Raw genomic sequence first — 21,258 nt, 5'->3', positions numbered from 1 at the left:
CTAAGGAGAGTATTAAGTTGAAAGAAAACCACGAGACAAACATCAACGATGGTCCCAAAGACTGGGGTAACCTGCCATCCTAAATGTGGTATATTCACACAAGTGAAAGCATAAATCTGAAACCTTGTTTCAAATGAAGTTTTACGGTTGAGATCAAATATAAGAAATAAAATATTCATAACAAATCACTTATAGAGCAAAAGGTTTCAACACTGAGCACGATGGACAAAATGTAATATAACAGTTGACGTTCATTACCCCCATGGGATTCCATCCCTCCCATGCCTCTGTTCGATGCAAGAAAGGATCCAGATGGTGGGGGACCCAGAATACCTGGAGCCAGGTTTGTTGACTGTAAAACCAGAGGATCGCCCCTGGAAGCAATAAAATATCTTTAAGCAGTTCATATATGTAAAATCAGAAATGTAGTAGTATACAATAATTGCTGTTCTAACATTAATTTTATTGCAAAGAAGTTAAATGAAAATGAGTAACTGTATAGACCTTGTTTAGACAAAATACCTGAGCTTTCTTAGTGGTTACGATAGGATGAAGTGGAGCCTTGACAGCAGCTCATTCAAAAAGGATGGCAAGAATATATAAAATTATTCAACTTTAATAAAGTCATTTAGCTTAGCTGGAAAAATTAACAGTAGAAGCTGACTGATTTCAGGGAGCAAGATATTAAACATAAAATAATTATTTACTCAAAAGTTGATGCTAAATCAAAAGTTTTGCAACAAAATAAATACTGGAAATAAACAAACAGTCTTGTTTAAGAGGAATCTCTACTCAAAGGGTTTCATGGTTTTGATTGAAATGTACTACATCCCAAACTTTAAGAAAGGAAATGCACATCAGTTGCGTATAAAATAGATTACATCACAAACTGTATCTGTAATGCTGTGTAAGAAGCAAGTTCAACTTTCACTGTCAAAATCTGCCCTGCTAACTTTAGTGTCCTGATGTAAAACAAAACATTCGCTCATTCATGTCAGGTCCAGATTTAAACCAATGAATTACAATTAATTTTATTCAATTAATGTTACTTGATAAAGAACTTTTGCCAAACTTTTTTGGGTTATCTGAACAAAATGTTGCCCAAGCCTGTCATAAACACAAAGGGGCCTTTCATGAGCAATGGTCCTTCTCAATACAAATATGAGACAGTAAAGCAACAATGTAGATTCCTGGGGAGTTTATCCAGTATGACTTGTCTCGTGACAATTATAAAACGTGCAAGGGGTCAAAACGTAAACCGAGACTAACAATGCTGGACTTTTCCAGCACTTACAGCAGTAGATAATTCAGCACTTACAGTTTTGCAACCCACTTGAACCAACGAGCATCAAAGAGGAAGCTTCTAATGGTTAACAAAACATATGCTGCCAATAGTGCATGAAGTGGCGACACAGTGGCTAGCACTGCTGCCTCACAGCACCAGAGACTCAGGTTCAATTCCACCCTTGGCCAACTTTCTGTGCAGGCACATTCTCCCTGTGTCTGCGTCGGTTTTCTCCAGGTAATCCGGTTTCCTCCCATAGTCCAAAGGTGTGCAGGTCAGATGGATTAGCCAAACTAAATTGCACATAGTGCCTAGGGGTGAGTAGGTTAAGTGAGAAATGTGGGGTTATAGGGATATGGTAGCAGGATGGTCTGCTCTTTGGAGGGTTGATGTGGACTCAATGGGCCAAATGGCCTGCTTCCGCACTGTAGGGAGTCTATGGAAGTGTCACCCAAACATCACACTTCATAATGACAGCACACACTATGATGAGAAGCCTTCAAAACTTTGTGATATTTTCTCATCAACATATGTAAATAGATATCAATAATGCCAACTAAAGCCCGTTAGGTTAACCTATCTGAAACTTATTAGACTGATGGAAAGCTCACAATATAGAATTGCTCCTACAGGAACACAGGACCTAGAATTTATTCTTCATGGAATAAAAGGAAACAGAGTAATTGGACTAAAACAAATTTTGAACAAAGATTGTGTAGGCATGGACAAAATACTTACATTTGTGGTGGGAGGGCATCCGGATTCCATTCTGGATATCTGGAAATGACAACATAAGAAATCACAATTATTAAATTTACAAATCATTAACAATTTTATCAAAAATTAGCAGATGATCTCTCAAAATCATTACGTTTTATCACATGCAAGAGCAATCAGGTGCAGGAAGAGGATTCAAACCAGAGTGTAAAGCCTTAAAAATGTTTACAACCAACTCCGCCATCCCACCAACTGCTCAATTCATATTTCTTGAAGGAAGTAGATGAATTGACATAATTAACTAGCCATATAAAATCAACAATAAAGCATTTAAGCCAGTAAAAGCAGACTATACAATATCATTAGCAAGTAAAAATCTCCATACATTTCCACAAGGAGGTCACAAAGTCGTCTGTGTGTTGTACTTTTGTTGTGCTGGTTCCAATCCTATAAAGGAAGAAAAGATTAATATAAATACTGACTAGAATTAAAATATCCAATTTACAAAATATATGAAGTAGTAATTGACAAGCTTGATTTCACAGAATGAATACCATAGTAGTATATCAAAAGGCATAGATTATAACAACTATTTGGAATAGATGTTTTTCCACAGTAAACAGAAAGGCAAATTCACCTACAGTTGTATTTCTCACACCTGAAACATTATCTAGATATTGCCAAATAGGACAAATTCATAACCTTATGGATAAACAAGTAAATCATTAAATGAATGCATCAAGTTGTTCATTGATTAGATATATTTAAATTAATTCAGGGGATCTGGGCTTCACTAGCAGGGTCAGCTTTACTGCTCATCTCTAGTTGCCCTTGAGAAGACAACAATGAGCTGCTTGTTGAACTGCTGCAGTCGATTTGGTGCAGGTACACCCACAATATTGTTATAACTGGATATTACTGACCAAGTTTTTCTGCATTTGGTCACTGAATGCTTCAATCCATAATAACCTCCCTTTCCCTTCAGCATGACATCACCAGAAGACAGAGTCACTGATTAGAAAGACCATTGAGTTGATTACAATAAGTTTCAAGGCAGTGATGAATGTGGTGGTGGCAGAACCTTTTAACTGTGCAGTAGATACATGTCCACCATGTATGCAATGGACTGGAACAAAGTTCAAGAATTTAAGAGTTCCACCAGTTTGAGGGATATTAACACTGTAAAATCTTTTAAAAAGATCAGTCATTGCTTGTAAATTAGTTGGAATTGATTGCTTCATTGACACAGCTGCAGCATCTAGTGAAATACCACTGTTTATCAATGACCTATTTAATAACAAAGTGTTGGTGTCTCTGTATTCAGAAAATCTGAAATTGTAATGTACTCAATTGAGACATTAAAGAGTTAATTTACTCTGCTGATCTGCAGGAAATTGGATGGCCCGAGGCTAGAATGGGATGCCTCTGCCTTACAGGTAGATTGTAAGGAAATCACATTCCCATCTCTTGGCATTCAAAGCCATTTGCATGGCCATTTGCTAGTTATTCAAAAGCCATTTACATTGTCATCTCCTATTACTTACATTTTCCTCTCCTATTCAGAAATCAATAAGAACATTACAGTTGGAACTTGGCTACTCCCCTATTGTTTAAAAAAAATGATTTGCAATAGATTTGACCTTTAAGGGATGATTGGCATTAACTTGTTTCTGGGGGGGTTGTCTTGTGGGCATTACTAACTGTGATGTAAAGATTTTGAATAAAGGAACAACTGTTTCCCTGGATACGCCTCACAAGCACGGTGAGAACTATTCAGGGTTTCTCCAAAACTTGTTCTGTACTGTACTTAAGAAAATTTGGCTGCTGTTCACAGAAGTTAGCGTCTGCAGTTGCGTCAAGTGCGTAAGGATCTCAAAAAAGAACTTAACATAATTGGGACATTATTATGTCCTTTTAGTAGAACATAACCTCTCTGCAGAAGAAAATAATGAAGTGTTATTGACAAGAGTACAGAAATTTAGAAGACACAAAATCAATTGTGTAAAACTACAAGAGCATTTTTTCCCATCTGACCTCCAGAAGTTAGTAAAAGATGCAGGAATAAAGCTTGAAGAAAACATATAGAATTACAAAATGTGATAGATGTGAGATTTGCATGAAATAGTAAAGGACACCATCACAGCCTACACCAAGTCCACTGTTAGCAAGAGATTTCAATGAAGTAGTGGCTATGGAGTTAACGGTTTAGGGTTTTAAAAAAAAGCATTTTCAGTTTACAATCTGTAGGTTTGGCAACCGGAGTTGGTCAGTCAAACATAAATACAAAGTAAAGAAAATAACTGTGGATAAGGTAATAGAAACAAGGACAGGAGCTAGAGTTAGACTACCAGCAAAAGTCTTACTGATATTCGGGTTAAACTTGTTAATGAATTTAAAGGCTGTACATCGACATGGACATAATCACTATGAATGCCCATTTAGCAACAGGAAGTATGAAAGAAATTTTGTGGTAATAGACAAAACAATTCAAAGTTTTGGCAATTCAGACAAAATGTAAATTATCAGCTGCAGTAGTGTGGGCTCTCCATACCAATAATCAGCTGCAATCAGTTAGAGGATATAATCCATGTTAGTACATTTTTTGTAGAAATCCTTCCTAAAGTCCTGCCAATAACGAGTTGTCAGTCCCCAGCATGGGAAGGGATGAAATCAGGCTCTCACAAAAAATAGAGCTAAGTATGGGAAGAAATTTTAAAAGGGACTCGACAGTAAGACCCATGGACGCCTAAATCGAGAATAAGTCACAAAGAGCTAACATTGCATGGAATTAGACTGAGGACCACTATTGAAATTTAAAACTGAAACTGGAGGACAAAAGGAAACTAATTTGAAGTTAGTGAATGCTGCAACTGCCACGTACCCAATTGCCTTTTAAATACAACTTCAAACTTGTCAGAAATACTCGCAAAAGAATATTTGGAACTTTACTGTAGAGCAAAAAGATGATAGAAATATGCATTGTTGAGAAGTTGGGTACGGTAACTGAAAATTGGGAGGCAGAAAGTTAAAATTTGGTGTTTGGAGAATTGTAAAATGCTGGGGGGCGGGTGGGGGGGTTAAAGTCCCTTTAAAAGATGGTGCTTTTTCTGTGCTCAGAGATTTAAAATTCAAGTACATAGGGACCCCGAATTGAAATATTTGCATCAAAAGGCTTTATAATTAGCAGGCCAAATAGCAGTTTTAACAAAGACAACATGAGACAGAGCATTGAGTACAGGATTTGGGAGGTCATGTTGCGGATGTACAGAATACTGGTTAGACCACTGTTGGAATACTGTGTGCAATTCTGGTCTCCGTCCTATTGGAAAGATGTTGTGAAACTTGAAAGGGTTCAGAAAAGATTTACAAGGATGTTGCTAGGGTTGGAGGATTTGAGCTTTAGGGAGAGGGTGAATTCACTGGGGCTGTTTTCCCTGGAGTGTGAGAGACTGAGGAATGACCTTATAGAGGTTTACAAAATTATGAGGGCATGGATAAGATAAATAGACAAAGTATTTTCCCTGGGATGGGGGATCCAGAACTCGAGGGCACAGGTTTACAGTCAGAGGGGAAAGATATAAAAGAGACCTAAGGGGCAACGTTTTCACGCAGAGGGTGCTACGTGTATGGAATGAACTGCCAGAGGAAGTGGTGGAGGCGAGTACAATTGCAACATTTAAAAGGTATCTGGATGCGTGTATGTATAGGAAGGGTTTGGAGGGATATGGGCTGGGTGCTGACAGATGGGACTAGATTGGATTGGGATATTTGGTCGGCATGGATGGATTGGAGGGGAGGGTCTGTTTCCGTGCTGTACATCTCTGACATCTCTATGACAACAGTTTTTGCAGTTAGCCAATTTGAACCAGGCACACAGATATCAAAAACCTATTAAATTTAAATCTGATGGTTTTGACAACGTAAGACCAATCCTATTGTAAGGTACATTGATATGTCATCAAGGGTATAAAAGACGGGAATAGTTGGACAAACACTCCAGAGCTACCTGCCCATAGCTCTCAAAAGAGAATCACTGGCTCTCACAGTCATCTATGTCTTAGAGAAAGCACTATCTAAATAGTAACGGCATCAATGACAGAAGGCTGCCTTGACAGAAGAATCAATAGAGAAGGCACAGAAAATTCCAAAAGACAAGCAACCTGGCTGTAATTTTGATAGACTAAATTCTACTTTTTTTTATATGAGTAGGACTTATATTCATTGGAACAGCATACCACTAGAATATTGTTTTACACAGGAATATTTACTTAGAAGGAATTTATTTGGTTTGTTAATAGTTTAGTTAATTTGCTCACTATTAGAGTTAGATGAATAAATTGTTACTTGTTGATTTTAGAGTGTGTGTTAGGTATTTATTTTGTTTAACCACTTGAAATTGCTGAGAAGGTTACATTACTTTTCACACTCCTCTTTAGGTGTTGCAGTTTTAGTTCAGATGGGGTCAACCTCCACTTTACAATAATGTCATTTTGTATATTTTTGTTTGTTTTTAATTATTATCAATATTACACATATTTCAAAAAGGAGGCACGCCCAAAAGTAAATACAAGTTGAAATAGGTGACTTTAATTAAGGGACATTGGCTGAATATTTAACTGTGCTTTTAGGGGAAAACAGATAATCAGTGTGGCGAGTTTGAGATTTGTGAACTAGAAATCAAACTGACGAGAGAAGTATATGACTGGATCTGTCAACCTGCACCTTTAATGCTTGTATTTAAGACTAAACACATTTTTTTGAACCCAAAGGGATGCAAAAGAAAATTATAAGAGAAGTCATTTGAAAGAAACTCAAGCGCAGCAAGTCAGAAAAAAACAATTAACTGAAATAATGAGTGAGAATTTTGTGGACAGAGTTTAAATTTTGCTCCAAATGTTAGTTTGAGAATGACTACCACAATGTAATCTTTCTTGGATCACAAAATGTCCAGAAGACTACTAGAAAATTATAACTTATCAAGCTTCTTTATTTGACAACTTCCATATACAAACAACACTATGCCAAAATAACAACATTTCATAAACTAAATGTGTAATTCCTCCCAACATTTATTCAATTACTTAACCAAATGTCTTCTAAACTGGGTCATTGTATCTGCATCCACCACTCACTATAGACGTTCATTCCATACACAAACCACACCATGTAAAATAATTGTCACTCATGCCTTTTAAATCTTTCTCCTTTCCCCTTAAAAATATACCTAGTTTTGAAATAACCCCCCCCCTTGTAAAAAGACACCTGCCACTCACCTTATCTATACTCCTCATGATTTTATAAATCTCTATACAGGTCACCCCTCAACCTTCTACGTTCCAGTGAAAAAAGTCCCAATCTATCTAGCCTCTCCTTATGACTATTTTCTGGCAACATCCTGGTACATCCTTTCTGAACCCTCTCCAGCTTAATAATGTCCTCCCTATAACACGGTGACCAAAACTAGACAGTACACCAGATGAAGCCTCACCAACATCCTACACAATCTCAACATCACATCCCAACTCCTGTACTCAAAAGGTCAGAGTAATGAAGCATGCTAAATGTCTTCTTAACCACCCTTCATCCAAGTCACTGATATAAATTATAAACAGTTCAGGAACCAGCATCAATTCCTGTGGCACATCACTTGTTACATCTTACTAACCTGAAAGAGACCTTTGCACCCACTTCCTACTTCCTATAAGCATACTAATCTTCTACCCAATGCCAATATGCTACCCCTTATACCCTGAGCTTCTCCTTTCTGTAATAACCAATGATGTGACTCCTTATCAAATGCCTTCTAAATCCAGTTTATCTGCCAGCTCCCTTTTTTGAAGAACACCAATATATTGGTGAAGCATGACGTCTCTTCCACAATACTATGCTGATTCTATCTGATTACCTTGAACTTAGAGTGCCCTGTTACAGCTTCTTTAATAATAATGTGACTAATATTTTCCTTATCACAAAGGTTAAGCCAACCGATTGGCCTTCAGTCTCCTTCCATTTTTGAATAAACAAAACATACATTCACTATCCTCCAATCTAATGGGACTGCACCCAAATTAAGGAAGTTTTGTAAAATTAAAATCAATGCATTATAGAACATAACAATGCAGTACAGGCCTTTTGGACCTCAATGTTTTCACAGGTCAGTGCAGCAATCTGAAGACCATTTCATCCATATGTTTATCCAATGCCCTTTAATTTGGCGAGTCTACTACTGTTGCAGGCAGGCCATTCCACGCCCCTACTACGGAGTAAAGAAACTACCTCTGACACTTGTACAATATCTATCACCCCTCAATGTAGAGCTATGCCCCCTCGTGTTAGCCATTACCATCTGAGGGAAAAGGCTCTCACTGTCCACCCTATCTAACCCTCTGATTATCTAATGTGTCTCAATTAAGTCACCTCTCAACCTTCTCTCTAACAAAAACAGCCTCAAGTCCCCCAGCCTTTCCTCCTAAGACCTTCTCTCCGTACCAGACAACATTCTAGTAAATCTCCTCTGAACCCTTTCCAAAACTTCCACATTCTTCCTAAAATGCAGTGACCCGCTCCAAGTGTAGCCGCACCAGAATTTTTCACAGCTGCAACATGACTTTGTGGCTCCGAAACTCAATCTCTCTACCAATAAAAGCTAACACACCATACTCCTCCTCAACAACCCTATCAACCTGGTTGGCAACTTTCAGGGATCTATGCACATGGACATGTATATTTCTCTGCTTATCCACACCACCAAGAATCTTACCATTAGCCCAGTACCATATATTCCTGTTGCTCCATCCAGAGTGAATCACTTCTCTCTTTTCTGTATTAAACTCCATTTGTCACCTCTCAGCTCAGCTCTGCAGCTTATCCATGTCTTTCTGTACCCTGCAACAGCCTTCAGCCTATCCACAACTCTACTGACCTTAGTGTCATCCACGAATTTACTAACCCATCCTTCTATGCCCTCATTGAGGTAATTTATAAAAATGACAAACAGCAATGGCCCCAAATAAGAACCTTGCAGTATCTCATTGGTTAGATATTTAAGATCCTAGGATGAAGTTTATCAGGAGTCAGGATTTGTCAGAGCACAGCTCCAACATGTTACCCTGTATCATTTTTCTGACTGTTGTAATTTTTCCTGAGCTGTTGGCTCTCTTTCATTTTCTAATTTATGTTTGCTCCTGGAATGTTATTTGTAACCTCTACAGTAAAGCAAGATGCAACATTCCAGTTCAGTTGCTCTGACTTTTACTTAATTGTCAATATTAATTCTCTAGTTTCACTTTGAAAAAAATCATTGCTCACTTTTTTAACCTGTTTCGAAAAAAAAAGTTTCTGCTTCTACATTTCTGGATAGCTTACGCTCAAGACTCCGCTTTCACCCTCTTTATTAATATTTTGGTTATACTTTGCTGTTTTTATATTCAGTCCAATCTTTATACAAATATGCTTTCCTCTTTGGTTTGAATACTATCTTTAACATTTCTAGTTAATGACAGGTAAGGATCCATTCCTTGGAATGGTTCTTCCTTGTTGGAATCTATGCTGTTCATCCTGAAACGTCTTAAATGGTTGCCTCTGCAACTTTACTGACCTATCCTTTAACCAACTTGCCAATTCACTTTAGACAGCTCTGATTTCATGCTGTCATAACTGCTCTTTTTAAAAAAACATTAAAAACAGGCTCTCATCTGCTCCTCTCTCCCTTAAATGGAGTGCAAAATTCATTCAGAGAATAGCTGCTGTTTCCTAGGATGCCTTCATTACAAGATTAATTAACCCTATCTCACTGCACAATAGCAAAACAAGTCCAGCTTACCCTCTGGTCAGTTCCAGAGGATGCTGTTTGCCAAGGGGTCGAGCAAACTATCCTGAATACACTGTGAACTCTTCACCTAGATCACCTTTGCCCATCAGATTTTTCCAGTCGATAAGTAGATTATAATGCCACTGGATTATTGCTGTGCCTTTCTGACAAGTTCTAATTATTTCTTCCCGTACACCGTCCCTGCTACAGTGGGATTGAGGGCTTGTACAAACCTCCCTCAAATTACTTCTTTTCTTTATCATTTCTTCCTAAATTGTTTCCATTTATTTGCTTCCTGAACTTAGGTTACCCCTTTCTATGTGTCAATACCATTATCAGCTAACACAGTCATCCATTCACCTCTTTCTATCTTCCTGTAATTTTTAAACATCCTGTGCCTTTCAAGAATCAATGTAAACCCTGTCATCCTGCAACCATATTTACACAATGGCTACCAGATCATGTTTATCCATTTCTATTTGCACTCTGTTAATTTGTTTTGTTTCAAACGCTACTTGCATTCTGATACACAATCTTAGTTTTAATCTTTTCCTCAGTATGTAAATACTAGCCTTATCTGTTGGTTGATTATTAAGTTTCAAACTCTGTCCTTTCCTGTCAGTCTGTTTATCATTCCTTTTATTAACACTTTTGTGTTTGGCCTTCATTTAAAAGTTTCACATACCAAATCTTTCCAAATTTGACCTGGTCACCCTCCACAACTCAACTTTATGACTCATCTGAACATTTTTAAAAATGTGCTTATTCTACTGTCAACACTATCAATATCTTTTCATTAACATCTCAAAGGTTTATGCACCTCCTCTCTGGACAAAACGGTGCATTTTAACAATTTTCCAGAAAAACTCTCTGACCTTACTTTTAAGGCCCTGTGTGGAACCTTGTGGGCAGCTTAGAGTAATCTTTCATGTTGTCCAAGTTGCTGTGAAATCATTGTGCTTATTCAAATTTTCTGCCTTTCTTTAGAGAATTTGTCAACGGTGCCACAACATATCTGTAGATTGGCACAAACCTTTCACAAAATTTATACTTGCCAATATGTCACAGAATTTCACATTTTGTCCTAGACATGGGAATATCCAAAATAGCTCTACATTTTACTTTTCCACGTGTGTGTTACCCTTGTCCAGAAGTATGGCACAAATAATACCTTTCACACCTTTGTTTTGGCATATTCAAATTCAGGTTCTTAACTGCACTGGCTCTTAGTTTCATCAAATGGTGTGAAAATTCTTCCCAGTTTTGGCTGAACACAACAAATTCGTTGAGGTAGACACCATAATAATTTAGAGGAGAAAGTGAGGACTGCAGATGCTGGAGATCAGTCAAATCCCTCGAACTCAGCACCGCCTTCCTAACCTGCAATCTTCTTCCTGACCTCTCTGCCCCCCCATCCCACACCAGCCTATCACCCTCACCTTGACCTCCTTCCACCTATCGCATCTCCAACGCCCCGCCCCCAAGTCCCTCCTCCCTACCTTTTATCTTAGCCTGCTGGACACACTTTCCTCATTCCTGAAGAAGGGCTGATGCCCGAAACGTCAAATCTCCTGTTCCTTGGATGCTGCCTGACCTGCTACGCTTTTCCAGCAACACATTTTCAACCATAATAATTTGGTCCATCAGTGACTTTACTGGTAAATCGCTGGTGTTTTTCATTCAAAATGCTATTGATAAAAATCCATCTAGTATTAACAACCTTTAATTTCTTTGGCTGCATCAATGGAAGTTGGAATACAAGTCAACTTTTGTTGCAGTATTGATTTGCAATAATATAGTACTTTTGTGATCCATCCAGTTTTGGCACCATCATTATAGGTGAACTCCAGCCATTATGATTCCATTCAATAATATCACTCTCGATTGTGAACTTCATCTCTTGCTTAATTTAAACTAATTTCTCTGAACTGAATGTGTAAGAGCTTTGTTTTGTCAATAACACACCACCCTACATTAACAATGTATTGCCAAAAATGTTGTTCCACAACCTATGCAGAAATAGAGGTTGCAATAGCCATTAAAATAGTGACTTTGATAATTCTCCGGAAGATAAAACAATCTAACCTTTTAACATCTTTATTATCTAATTGTGGGAGGATCAACTTTTGATTTTTTAATTTCTGATTCAGTTCTCCAGATCTGAAATTTTTGTCACTTCCTTGTTCTTTCAGTGCAAACAATACTCTGTCACAATGTCTTGAACATACTAATATGAATCACACGCTGATGTTTTTCAATGCTGTCTGGAATACTCTCAGCATGGTAATGAACCAGGCCAGGTGTTTGATTTAGTGGTAGGTGAGCACGTTGGAGAGAGGGACCATAATTCGGTTAAGTTTAGTTTACAGATACAAAGGCATAGATACACGCCACAGGGGAAGAGCTATAGATGGCGGGGGGGGGGGGGAGGAAGGGCAATTATACTGCAATTAGGCAAGACTTTTGAGGCATAGAATGGGGCAGCATAACACAGGGGATGGGGACAATGGAAATGTGAAGCTGGTTTAAGGAACAGATATTGCGTGTCCTTGATAGGAGGAAGTGATGAAGGTAAGGGAACCGTGGTTTACTAAAGAATTTGTATCTCTTGTTAAGCAGAAGAGGGAGGCTTGTGAGACTTTAAGGCAAGATGGTTCGGATGAGGCAATGGAGAGTTACAGAGGGGCACGAAATGATTTAAAAAGAGAGTTAAGAAGAGCAAGGAAGGGACATGAGCAGTCTTTAGCAGATAGAATAAAGAAGAACCCTAAAGCTTTCTATAGATACGAGGAATAAAAGGATGACTAGGGTAGGAATAGGGGCCAGTCAAAGACATAAGTGGGAACTTGTGTGTGGATCCAGTGAAGATCAGAGAGGTGGTAAACGAATATTTCTCATCTGTTTTCACTCAAGTAAAGGAGAACATTCTCAAGGAGAAGACGGAGATACAGGCTATTAGACATGAAAGGATTGAAGTTAGTAAGGAGGAGATATTATCGATTCTAGAAGGTGTGCAAGTATATAAATCCCCCAAGCCAGATGGGATTTATTCAAGGATTCTCTGGGAAGCTAGGGAGATGGCGCAGCCTTGGGCCTTGATCTTTAAGTCATCGTTGTACACAGGTATAGTACCAGAGGACTGGAAGATTGAAAATGTGGTGCCCTTGTTCAAGGAGGGCAGTAGAGATAACCCAGGTAATTATAGACCAGTCGGCGTTGTGTCTGTTGCAGGAAAGGTTTTGCAAAGGATTAAGAGATAGGATTTGTGATCTAGTAAACAATAATTTGATTGGAGATAGTCAACACGGTTTCATCAAGGGCAGATCATGTCTCACAAACCTCAGTTTTTTCAGAAGGTGACCAAGCATGTGGATGAGGGTAGGGCAGTTGACATGGTGTATATGGATTTCAGCAAAGTCTTTGATAAGGTTCCACATGGTAGGCTACTGGAGAAACTCTGAGAAAGTGAGGACTGCAAATGCTGGAAATCAGAGCTGAAAAATGTGTTGCTGAAAAAGCACAGCAGGTCAGGCAGCATCAAAGGAGCAGGAGAATCGACATTTCGGACATAAGTCCTTCTTCAGGAATGAAGAGGGTGTGCCAAGCAGGCTAAGATAAAAGGTAGGGAGGAGGGACTTGGGGGAGGGGCATTGGGAATGCAATAGGTGGAAGGAGGTTAAGATGAGGGTGATAGGCCGGAGAGGAGGTGGGGGCGGAGAGGTCGGGAAGATGATTGCAGGTTAAGAAGGCAGCGCCGAGTCAGAGGGTTGGGACTGAGAAGGTGGGGGGTTGGAATGAGGAAGCTGGAGAAATCTGCACGGCACACCCTCCTCACTCCTGAAGAAGGGCTTATGCCCGAAACGTTGATTCTCCTGCTCCTTTGATGCTGCCTGACCTGCTGTGCTTTGCCAGCAACACATTTTTCAGCTACTGGAGAAACTGGCTCTCTATAAGGAGGTAACGAGCGGTGGTTGTTGGAAATTATTCGGCCTAGAGTCCAGTTCTGTTAAACAATTTGTAGTTCTGTTCACCGAGCTGGGAATTTGTGTTGCAGACGTTTCGTCCCCTGTCTAGGTGACATCCTCAGTTCTTGGGAGCCTCCTGTGAAGCGCTTCTGTGATCTTTCCTTCAGCATTTTGTAGTGATTTGAATCTGCCGCTTCCGGTTAACAGTACCAGGTGTCCGTTGCAGTGGCCAGAATATTGGGTCCAGGTCAATCTGCTTATTGATTGAATATGTGGATGAGTACCATGCCTCTAGGAATAACCTGGCTGTTCTCTGTTTGGCTTGTCCTATAATAGTAGTGTTGTCCCAGTTGATTTCATATTGCTTGTCATCTGCATGTGTGGCTACTAAGAATAGCTGGTCGTGTCGTTTCGTGGCTAGTTGGTGTTCATGGGTGCGGATAGTTAGCTGTCTTATGGTTTGTCCTATGTAGTGTTTTGTGCAGTCCTTGCATGGGATTTTGTAAACTATATTGGTTTTGCTCATGCTGGGTATGGGGTCCTTTGTTCTAGTGAGTTGTTGTCTGAGATTGGCTGTTGGTTTGTGTGCTGTTATGAGTCCTAGTGGTCGCAGTAGTCTGGCTGTCAGTTCAGAAATGCTCTTGATGTATGGAAATGTTCTATGTTCTATAATTTACAATGTTTAGTTTCTTTTTGATTTGTCAGGAAATTTATGCCTGTAATGGCTCCCAGAGACAGTAATTCTCATGCTTTGTCTCCATAAATAAAATTTCAAACCTTTGGTCTTTTTGCTGGCTCTAATTTTCATAGTTCATCAAGCACAGAATTTTAGCCAACGCAAATGCTATGATTCTTTTGTCTGAAACTCGAAGCATGATCTTTAGTAACTGTCTGGCCTTTGTTCTGATGCAATTTCTGAGTAAACCATTAATAGAATTCTCCCAATTCAGAATCTGTTTGTTGCATTTCTGTTAAAGATGCTGGGTTAAACATGGTAGTCCCTTTGCCTTCATTCTTTTTTAAAGTTTGCATTGAATTTCCAAGTCATTGGCCCTTTTTCACAGAAAGAGACGAGTTTATGGGGCTAAGCTCTAATCACAACAGAGTCAGGATACAATCCAGAATGTTCCTCTTGTAACATCTCAGTTTCTTTTCCTTCTACTGGTTGTTTCACTGTCTTCAGCAAGCCTAATATTTTTGAGGCTGCTTGTTCATTGCCCAAATCAATTCCTCTTTCGGTATTTGTTTCACTACTCCAAGTACAAATTCTCTATTTACTAAGTCACTTTTTTGTCCAACTTACTATACTGGAACTGGTTTGCATCCTAAATGAAGGTTTGGAGAGGATGCAAAAGAGATTTATCAGTTTGTTGCCTTGATTGGAGTGTATTAGATACAAGGAGAGTTTGCATAAACTTGGGATTTTTTTGCTGGAGTGTCGATGGCTGTGGGGCCACCTGACTGAGGTATATAAAATGATCAGAGGCATGGATAAGGTGGATAGTCGGGACTCTTTTTTCAGGTTGGAAATGTAAAATACTAGTATACATAGGTTTAAAGTGAAAGGGGGGCAGTTTGAAGGAGATGAGGGAGGCATTTTTTTTTAAACATAGTGTGATAGGTGCCTGAAACACTGCCAGTGGAGGTAGTAGAAGCAGATATTTTTACAATGTTTAAGAAGCATTTAAACAAACACATGAACAGGCAGGGAATAAAGGAATATAGACCAAGTGCAGGCAGACTGGATTAGTTTAGAGCGGTACCATGGTTAGTTAGACATAGTGGTTGGAAGTCCTGCTCCTGTGCAGCTCTCTTCTATGTTCTAACCTCCGCATAGACCTCTAGTTAATATTTTCTCCCTCCTTAGCCTTGTTCATTCGAAGGAAACATGTTCTCTTTGTATCTCAGCTCTCCTTGTAGCACCCATTTCCTTTCAGGAGGCCTCCTTTTCTGACTATTTGTTTACAGTTCCTATTATTACAATTGGTCTGCCATTTAATTTCCAGCACTTATCTTTGGTATTTTGTCCTATTACAAAGGTAAAAATCTCAACACCAGGTTATAGTCCAAAAGGTTTATTTGGAAGCACTAGCTTTTGGAGCGCTGCTCCTTCATCAAGTGGTTCAGAGCAGTGCTCCGAAAGCTAGTGCTTCCAAATAAACCTGTTGGACTATAACCTGGTGTTGTGTGATTTTTGACTTTGCACACCCTAGTCCAACACCAGAACCTCTAAAATCATACAAAAGATGAGCATTATTTACTATCAAATTTTAGTTGTGATGTTTTCAACTTTATTACTTTTCCACTGTTCTCTTTATTCCCTAAAGCTGGTACCTCTTCTATTAATCCATTTTCTTTGTAGATTTTCATATGATCATTTCTCCATATAACTGTGAGATACCTCAAGTATCTGGCAGAACTGCTGCTTTTGGACCTTTGGTGCTCGCCTAAGTAAACGTTTAGTTCTGTGGGCATGCTATTTCTGAATTCTTCCATAATCACGAATTCCCTTATTTTCTCAAATAAACTCTAATTGCACTGAAATAATTAATCCTATATCATTTCCCTTTCCTGATTTTTTTCTAATGTCTAATTAAGGTTGTTTCTTATACTCCTAAATTTTAATTGATAAGCTTCAGGACTGCCTTTTAAAACAATTTCATAGTCTGCAAATTGTTCTTCTAATATTCTTAGCATTGAAGGTCCACACATATGCCCAGCTACCTTTTCAAATGAGGCAAAATGTCTTTCAATTCCATCCTGACTTAATATAGGAACAAAATGCAGATTTTTAGTGAAATCAAATTTCTTAGGAGTCATTCTCTGACAACTCCCTCTTCTTTCTTTTATTCGAAATTTTTCTCTGATTAAGTTAAGTTGTCTGATTTCCTTGCCTATTGGAAGCTTACGCATTTTAAAATTCTGTTTCCCATTCCTCATCGTTTGCCTTTCAATTCTCTTTTTGTAATTATTGTTTTATTCTCCCTCCTCTTTCCAAATTAAAGACGTATTTCCAATTCTCTCTCCTTTTCTTTGTCCTGTCTTTCCATTTCCTGTAGACAATGAAGACAAAGATCAAAGTCAAAGGCTCTGAAATCTCCACCCTGGCTACACAGAGAATCCTAGGATAAATTCCATCTGGCCCAGGGGTCTTACCTATTTTCACACTTTCCAGAATTGTTAATACATCCTCCGGGTGCACCTCAATCCCTTGTATTCTCGTAGCCTGTTTCCTAGTATTCTCCTCAACAAAGGTGCCTTTTTCTAGTGCGAGGTGATAAAAGTATTCGTTTAGCGCTTCCGCATCTTCTCGGACTCCACGTACAAATTCCCACTACTATCCTTGATTAGCCCTCATCTTACTCTGGTCATCCTTTTATTCCTGATATTGTCGTCCCGCATCCACCCCCCACCCTCCTCAGTTGAAGCAAAACGCTCAGAGACACAGTATGGCTTTATCTCTTTCATCTTCCTGGCCCTTGAAGAAGACAGAACAATTGTCCATGTGCACAGAGACATGAGTTCACGGTCTTCTCTGGAAAAGTAGTTTCTCAATAAACTATATAGTCATCTTACAGGGAGAAGCATCCAGATAAGGCAACGTACATATTAATTGGGTGACCGTTATAATCAGCGAGCATCAACAATAAAGATTAAGCCATCTGCTGTTATACAATGAATTTTGTTAACCTTGTGAATACTTTTCACCTTGTTAACTGACATTACATACTGAATGCTACCTCATCTTGTTAAATAGCTCTACATAATGCTTTTCCACCTTATTAACCCATTACCCTTGCCTCCGGAGTCCCATTGTTAACTCAGTTCTTATCATGCTCAGCTAAACCTCTTGCTTCACAACACACAAATCTTAACACTTTCCCTGCCTGCTTATATCTTATACACATTCTCAATATAGCTACAGAAAGCCTTAGGATGCTCCTTGATCCTATCGACCAATGACTTCTCATGTCCCTCCTGGGTCATCTTAGCTCTCTCTTTAGGTCTTTCCTGGCTAACTTTAACTCTCAAGGGCCTTAACTGAGCCTTCATGTCTCATCCTAACATAAGCCTTCTTCTTTCTCTTGGCAAGACAATCAACTTCTTTAGTAAACCACAGCTCCCTCGTTCGAACTACTTTCTCCCTGCCGGACAGGTACATACTTATCAAGGACATGCAGTAGCTGTTCCTCGAATAAGCTCCACATTTCAATTGTGCACATTCCCTGCAGTTTCCTTCCCCTTCCTAAATCTTGCCTAATAGCATCTTAATTGCTCTTCCCCAGCTATAACTCTTGCCCTTCAGTATATACCTATCCCTTTCCATCACTAAAGTAAATATAACCAAACTGTAGTCACTATCACCAAAGAGCTCACCTACCTCCAAACCTAATATCTGGTTGGGTTCGTTACCCAGTACCAAATCCTATTCCTGAGATGCTGCCTGGCCTGCTGTGCTTTGACCAGCAACACATTTGCAGCTGTGATCTCCAGCATCTGCAGACCTCATTTTTTACCCAATGTATCTTTGCCCTTGTTGGCCTGTGTACATACTGTGTCAGGAAACCCTCCTGCACACATTGGACAAAAACTGACCCATCTAAAGTGCTTGAACTATAGTATTCTCAGTCAATATTTGGAAAGTTAAGGTCCCCCATAACAACTAGACTGTCACTCTCACTCCTATCGAGAATCATCTTTTCTAACCTTGCTTCTACATCTATGGAACTATTTGAAGGCCTGTAGAAAACTCCCAACAGGATGACCTCTCCTTTCCTGTTTCTAATCTCAGCCCACACTACCTCAGTAAATAAGTCCTCAAATGACCTTTCTGCCACCTTAATACTGCCCTTGATTAACAATGCCACATCTCCCCCTCTTTTACCATCTTCTTTGTTCTTACTGAAATATCTAAATACCGGAACCTGCAACAACCATTCCTGCGCCTGCTCTATCCATGTCTCTGAAATGGCCACATCGAAATCCCAGGTATCAATCCATGCTGCAAGTTCACGACCTTATTCCAGATGCTCATTTTGAAGCAGATGCATTTCAAACCAACATCCTAATGCCGGTGGCCCTCTTGTGACCTTGAAATCTTATTTACGACCTCACTACTCAACCTCCTGTATACTTGAACTTTAACTTAGGTTCCCATCCTCCTGCTGAATTAGTTTAAACCCTCCGGAAGAGCATGAGCAAATTTAATTAGCAAGTTCAGTTAATTAATCAGGTGATTAATCTCTGAGATATCACAAATTAAAGAAACCTTTGTTTCATAATGGAACACAAGTATTAAGAGAATGAAAGCAAATGTTGAACTCAGTTAGCAACTGTTTTCACTGGAATGCAGGAGATTGAGGGGCGACGTGAGAGAAGTTTGTAAGCTTGTGAATGGCATAGACAGAGTGGGAAGTATGAGGCTTTTCCCCCAAGGTGGAGGGGTTCATTACTTAGGGACACAGGTTCAAAGTACTGGGAGTGGTTTGGGGTGGGGTGGGGGAACAAAAAAAAGTTTAAAAAACATGCAAGACAAGTTTTTCACACACAAAGGTGGCAACTCCATGGAACGTGCCATCAGAGGTGCTAGTGGAAGCTGATACAATAGCAGCATTCAAGAAAAGATGTCTTCTAAATCAGCAATGAAATAGATTGCATTTTCTCAAAGGAAACAGACTCTGGGCACTCTCTCATACAGGAATCTGGAATGTAGTCTCAACACTGATCTGGCATCACACTAACATGACATGACTTTTCCACAGCTAATCCTCACATATTTACTCAGTTTCTATTTTAAGGCTAGGAAAATAATTTTCAGCACAGACGCTCCCAGACTTACAAATGCTCATACTTACAAACATGACCCTATACAGGGTATAATTTTAAATATCCAACATACAAACATTTCCTGCACTTATGAATAACTACTTTATATTATCCTGCATGCTGTTCTGACTTACATTCAAATTGACTTGAGAACAAAACCCATTTACACCTCAGAGTGCCTGTACTAGGTTGCACATCATATGAAGCTATAGTCAGGCACAGTTTAATTGCCAGGATCAGATCACAATCAGACTGAAGAGTATTTTTCCACAAATTGTATAAATGTGAACAATGTTCATACATCTATAAATCCTCATCAGACCAGGTCTGGCAGGAATAAACAAAAGAAAAATTAGACATGCAAAAATGTTATCAATCAGTCATAAGAAGTGATACCATGTACTGAATAAATTTGGACATTTATAATCCTTTAGAAAAAATTCTAAAGGCTCTTAAAGTCTCCTAAGACCCTTTGCACAGAACTGTGAAACAAAGACACTTTAACAAAGATTCGGACAAATATCAAATATTGGTCAAATGAAGCAGAAGGACTAGCTTACAGTAGAGAACAGGAAGGTTTAGCAAAGGATTTACAGAGCTCAGGGCCTTGGAAGCTGAAGACAATGGCCAGCAATGATAAAGCAATGAAAATTGAGGAGTCACAATAGGTTATTAACATTAAAAAATAAACTTCATACAAGTGAGGTTGGACAATGATGTAAGCAGATTTTCCATTCATTTCCGTGATAAATCACCTTCATGCTGTAACACACCAGTAGCCCAGCGGAAGGCATTTGTATCTTCTAATATTATCAGGATGAATAACCTCTACTTATTTCCTATTATCCAACTGCTATTATCAGGAAACAGATTAGCTAAGGACGAAATGCTGAATCAAAATCACCCTTTTCTAAGCCCACAGCTTTGATACATTTTAACATCAAGGTTTTAAAAATCAGATCTTGAGTAAACGCTGCAAGATGTGTTCAGAACAATGTGTAACTTTTTAAAATTTAATTTATATTTTGTATTATCACTGTTAAGACGTAAGAGGCTTGGAACTAGTTTCATTTCAAAAAATTGTTCTTGTGGGCTTGCTGGTAAGAATTCTGAAAGCCTGCTTATTTACATGCAGTTTATTAAAATTTTGCAACCTCTTGAAGCGAAGAGATGGGGCTTAGTAGCCCGATGAAAGAAAGCAAAAAATCTGTGCTGGTGCCTGCAGTCTAAGGGCATGTGAAGTCAGAAAAATCGAAACATCACATCTGTATGCAAGAAAAAGCAAGTGTGGATGCATGAACGCTAAACTCCAGAGTCAGAAATCCTGCAAAATTGCTGGAAACTACGTGCAGAGAACTCATGTTAACTCTGAAATTAGAAGTAAATGAGTTTAATTTGCAATTTGCATTAGGTGTCAGAGGAAGAGAGACAGCTGAAGAATAAGCATCTGGTGTATGCACAGAAATACTCTAAAAAGAAACCAGTTCCAGGTGTACCACCCCATGCAAGATGCCTTAGTGTGGAGATAGTTTTACATCATCACACTGAGGTTTTAAAGTTTGCATGGATAAAAAGGAAGACAGCGAATCTGAATAGTTTTCTGGTATTTACAAAGAATTCTTCTCATCTTTTTGTCTACTTTAATCTACTTCATA

General features: G+C 38.9%; 1 protein-coding gene across 1 annotated transcript in view; it reads right to left on the bottom strand.

The window, feature by feature from the left end:
• The window catches only part of LOC132823320 (matrin-3-like), a 92,932-nt gene that overhangs the window by 39,789 nt on the left and 31,885 nt on the right, over positions 1–21,258 (bottom strand). The window contains exons 3-5 of the mRNA XM_060837006.1: positions 2,388–2,449; positions 2,024–2,062; positions 259–374 (exon numbers count right to left, since the gene is read on the bottom strand). Coding sequence (XP_060692989.1) covers positions 259–374; positions 2,024–2,062; positions 2,388–2,449 — 217 coding nt within the window. The remainder of the gene's footprint in view (positions 1–258; positions 375–2,023; positions 2,063–2,387; positions 2,450–21,258) is intronic.

Source organism: Hemiscyllium ocellatum, chromosome 16, assembly GCF_020745735.1.
Source record: "Hemiscyllium ocellatum isolate sHemOce1 chromosome 16, sHemOce1.pat.X.cur, whole genome shotgun sequence".
Taxonomy (NCBI): Eukaryota; Metazoa; Chordata; class Chondrichthyes; order Orectolobiformes; family Hemiscylliidae; genus Hemiscyllium; species Hemiscyllium ocellatum.
The sequence above is the reverse complement of the archived record's forward strand: the minus strand, read 5'-3'. Positions and strand labels throughout refer to the sequence as shown.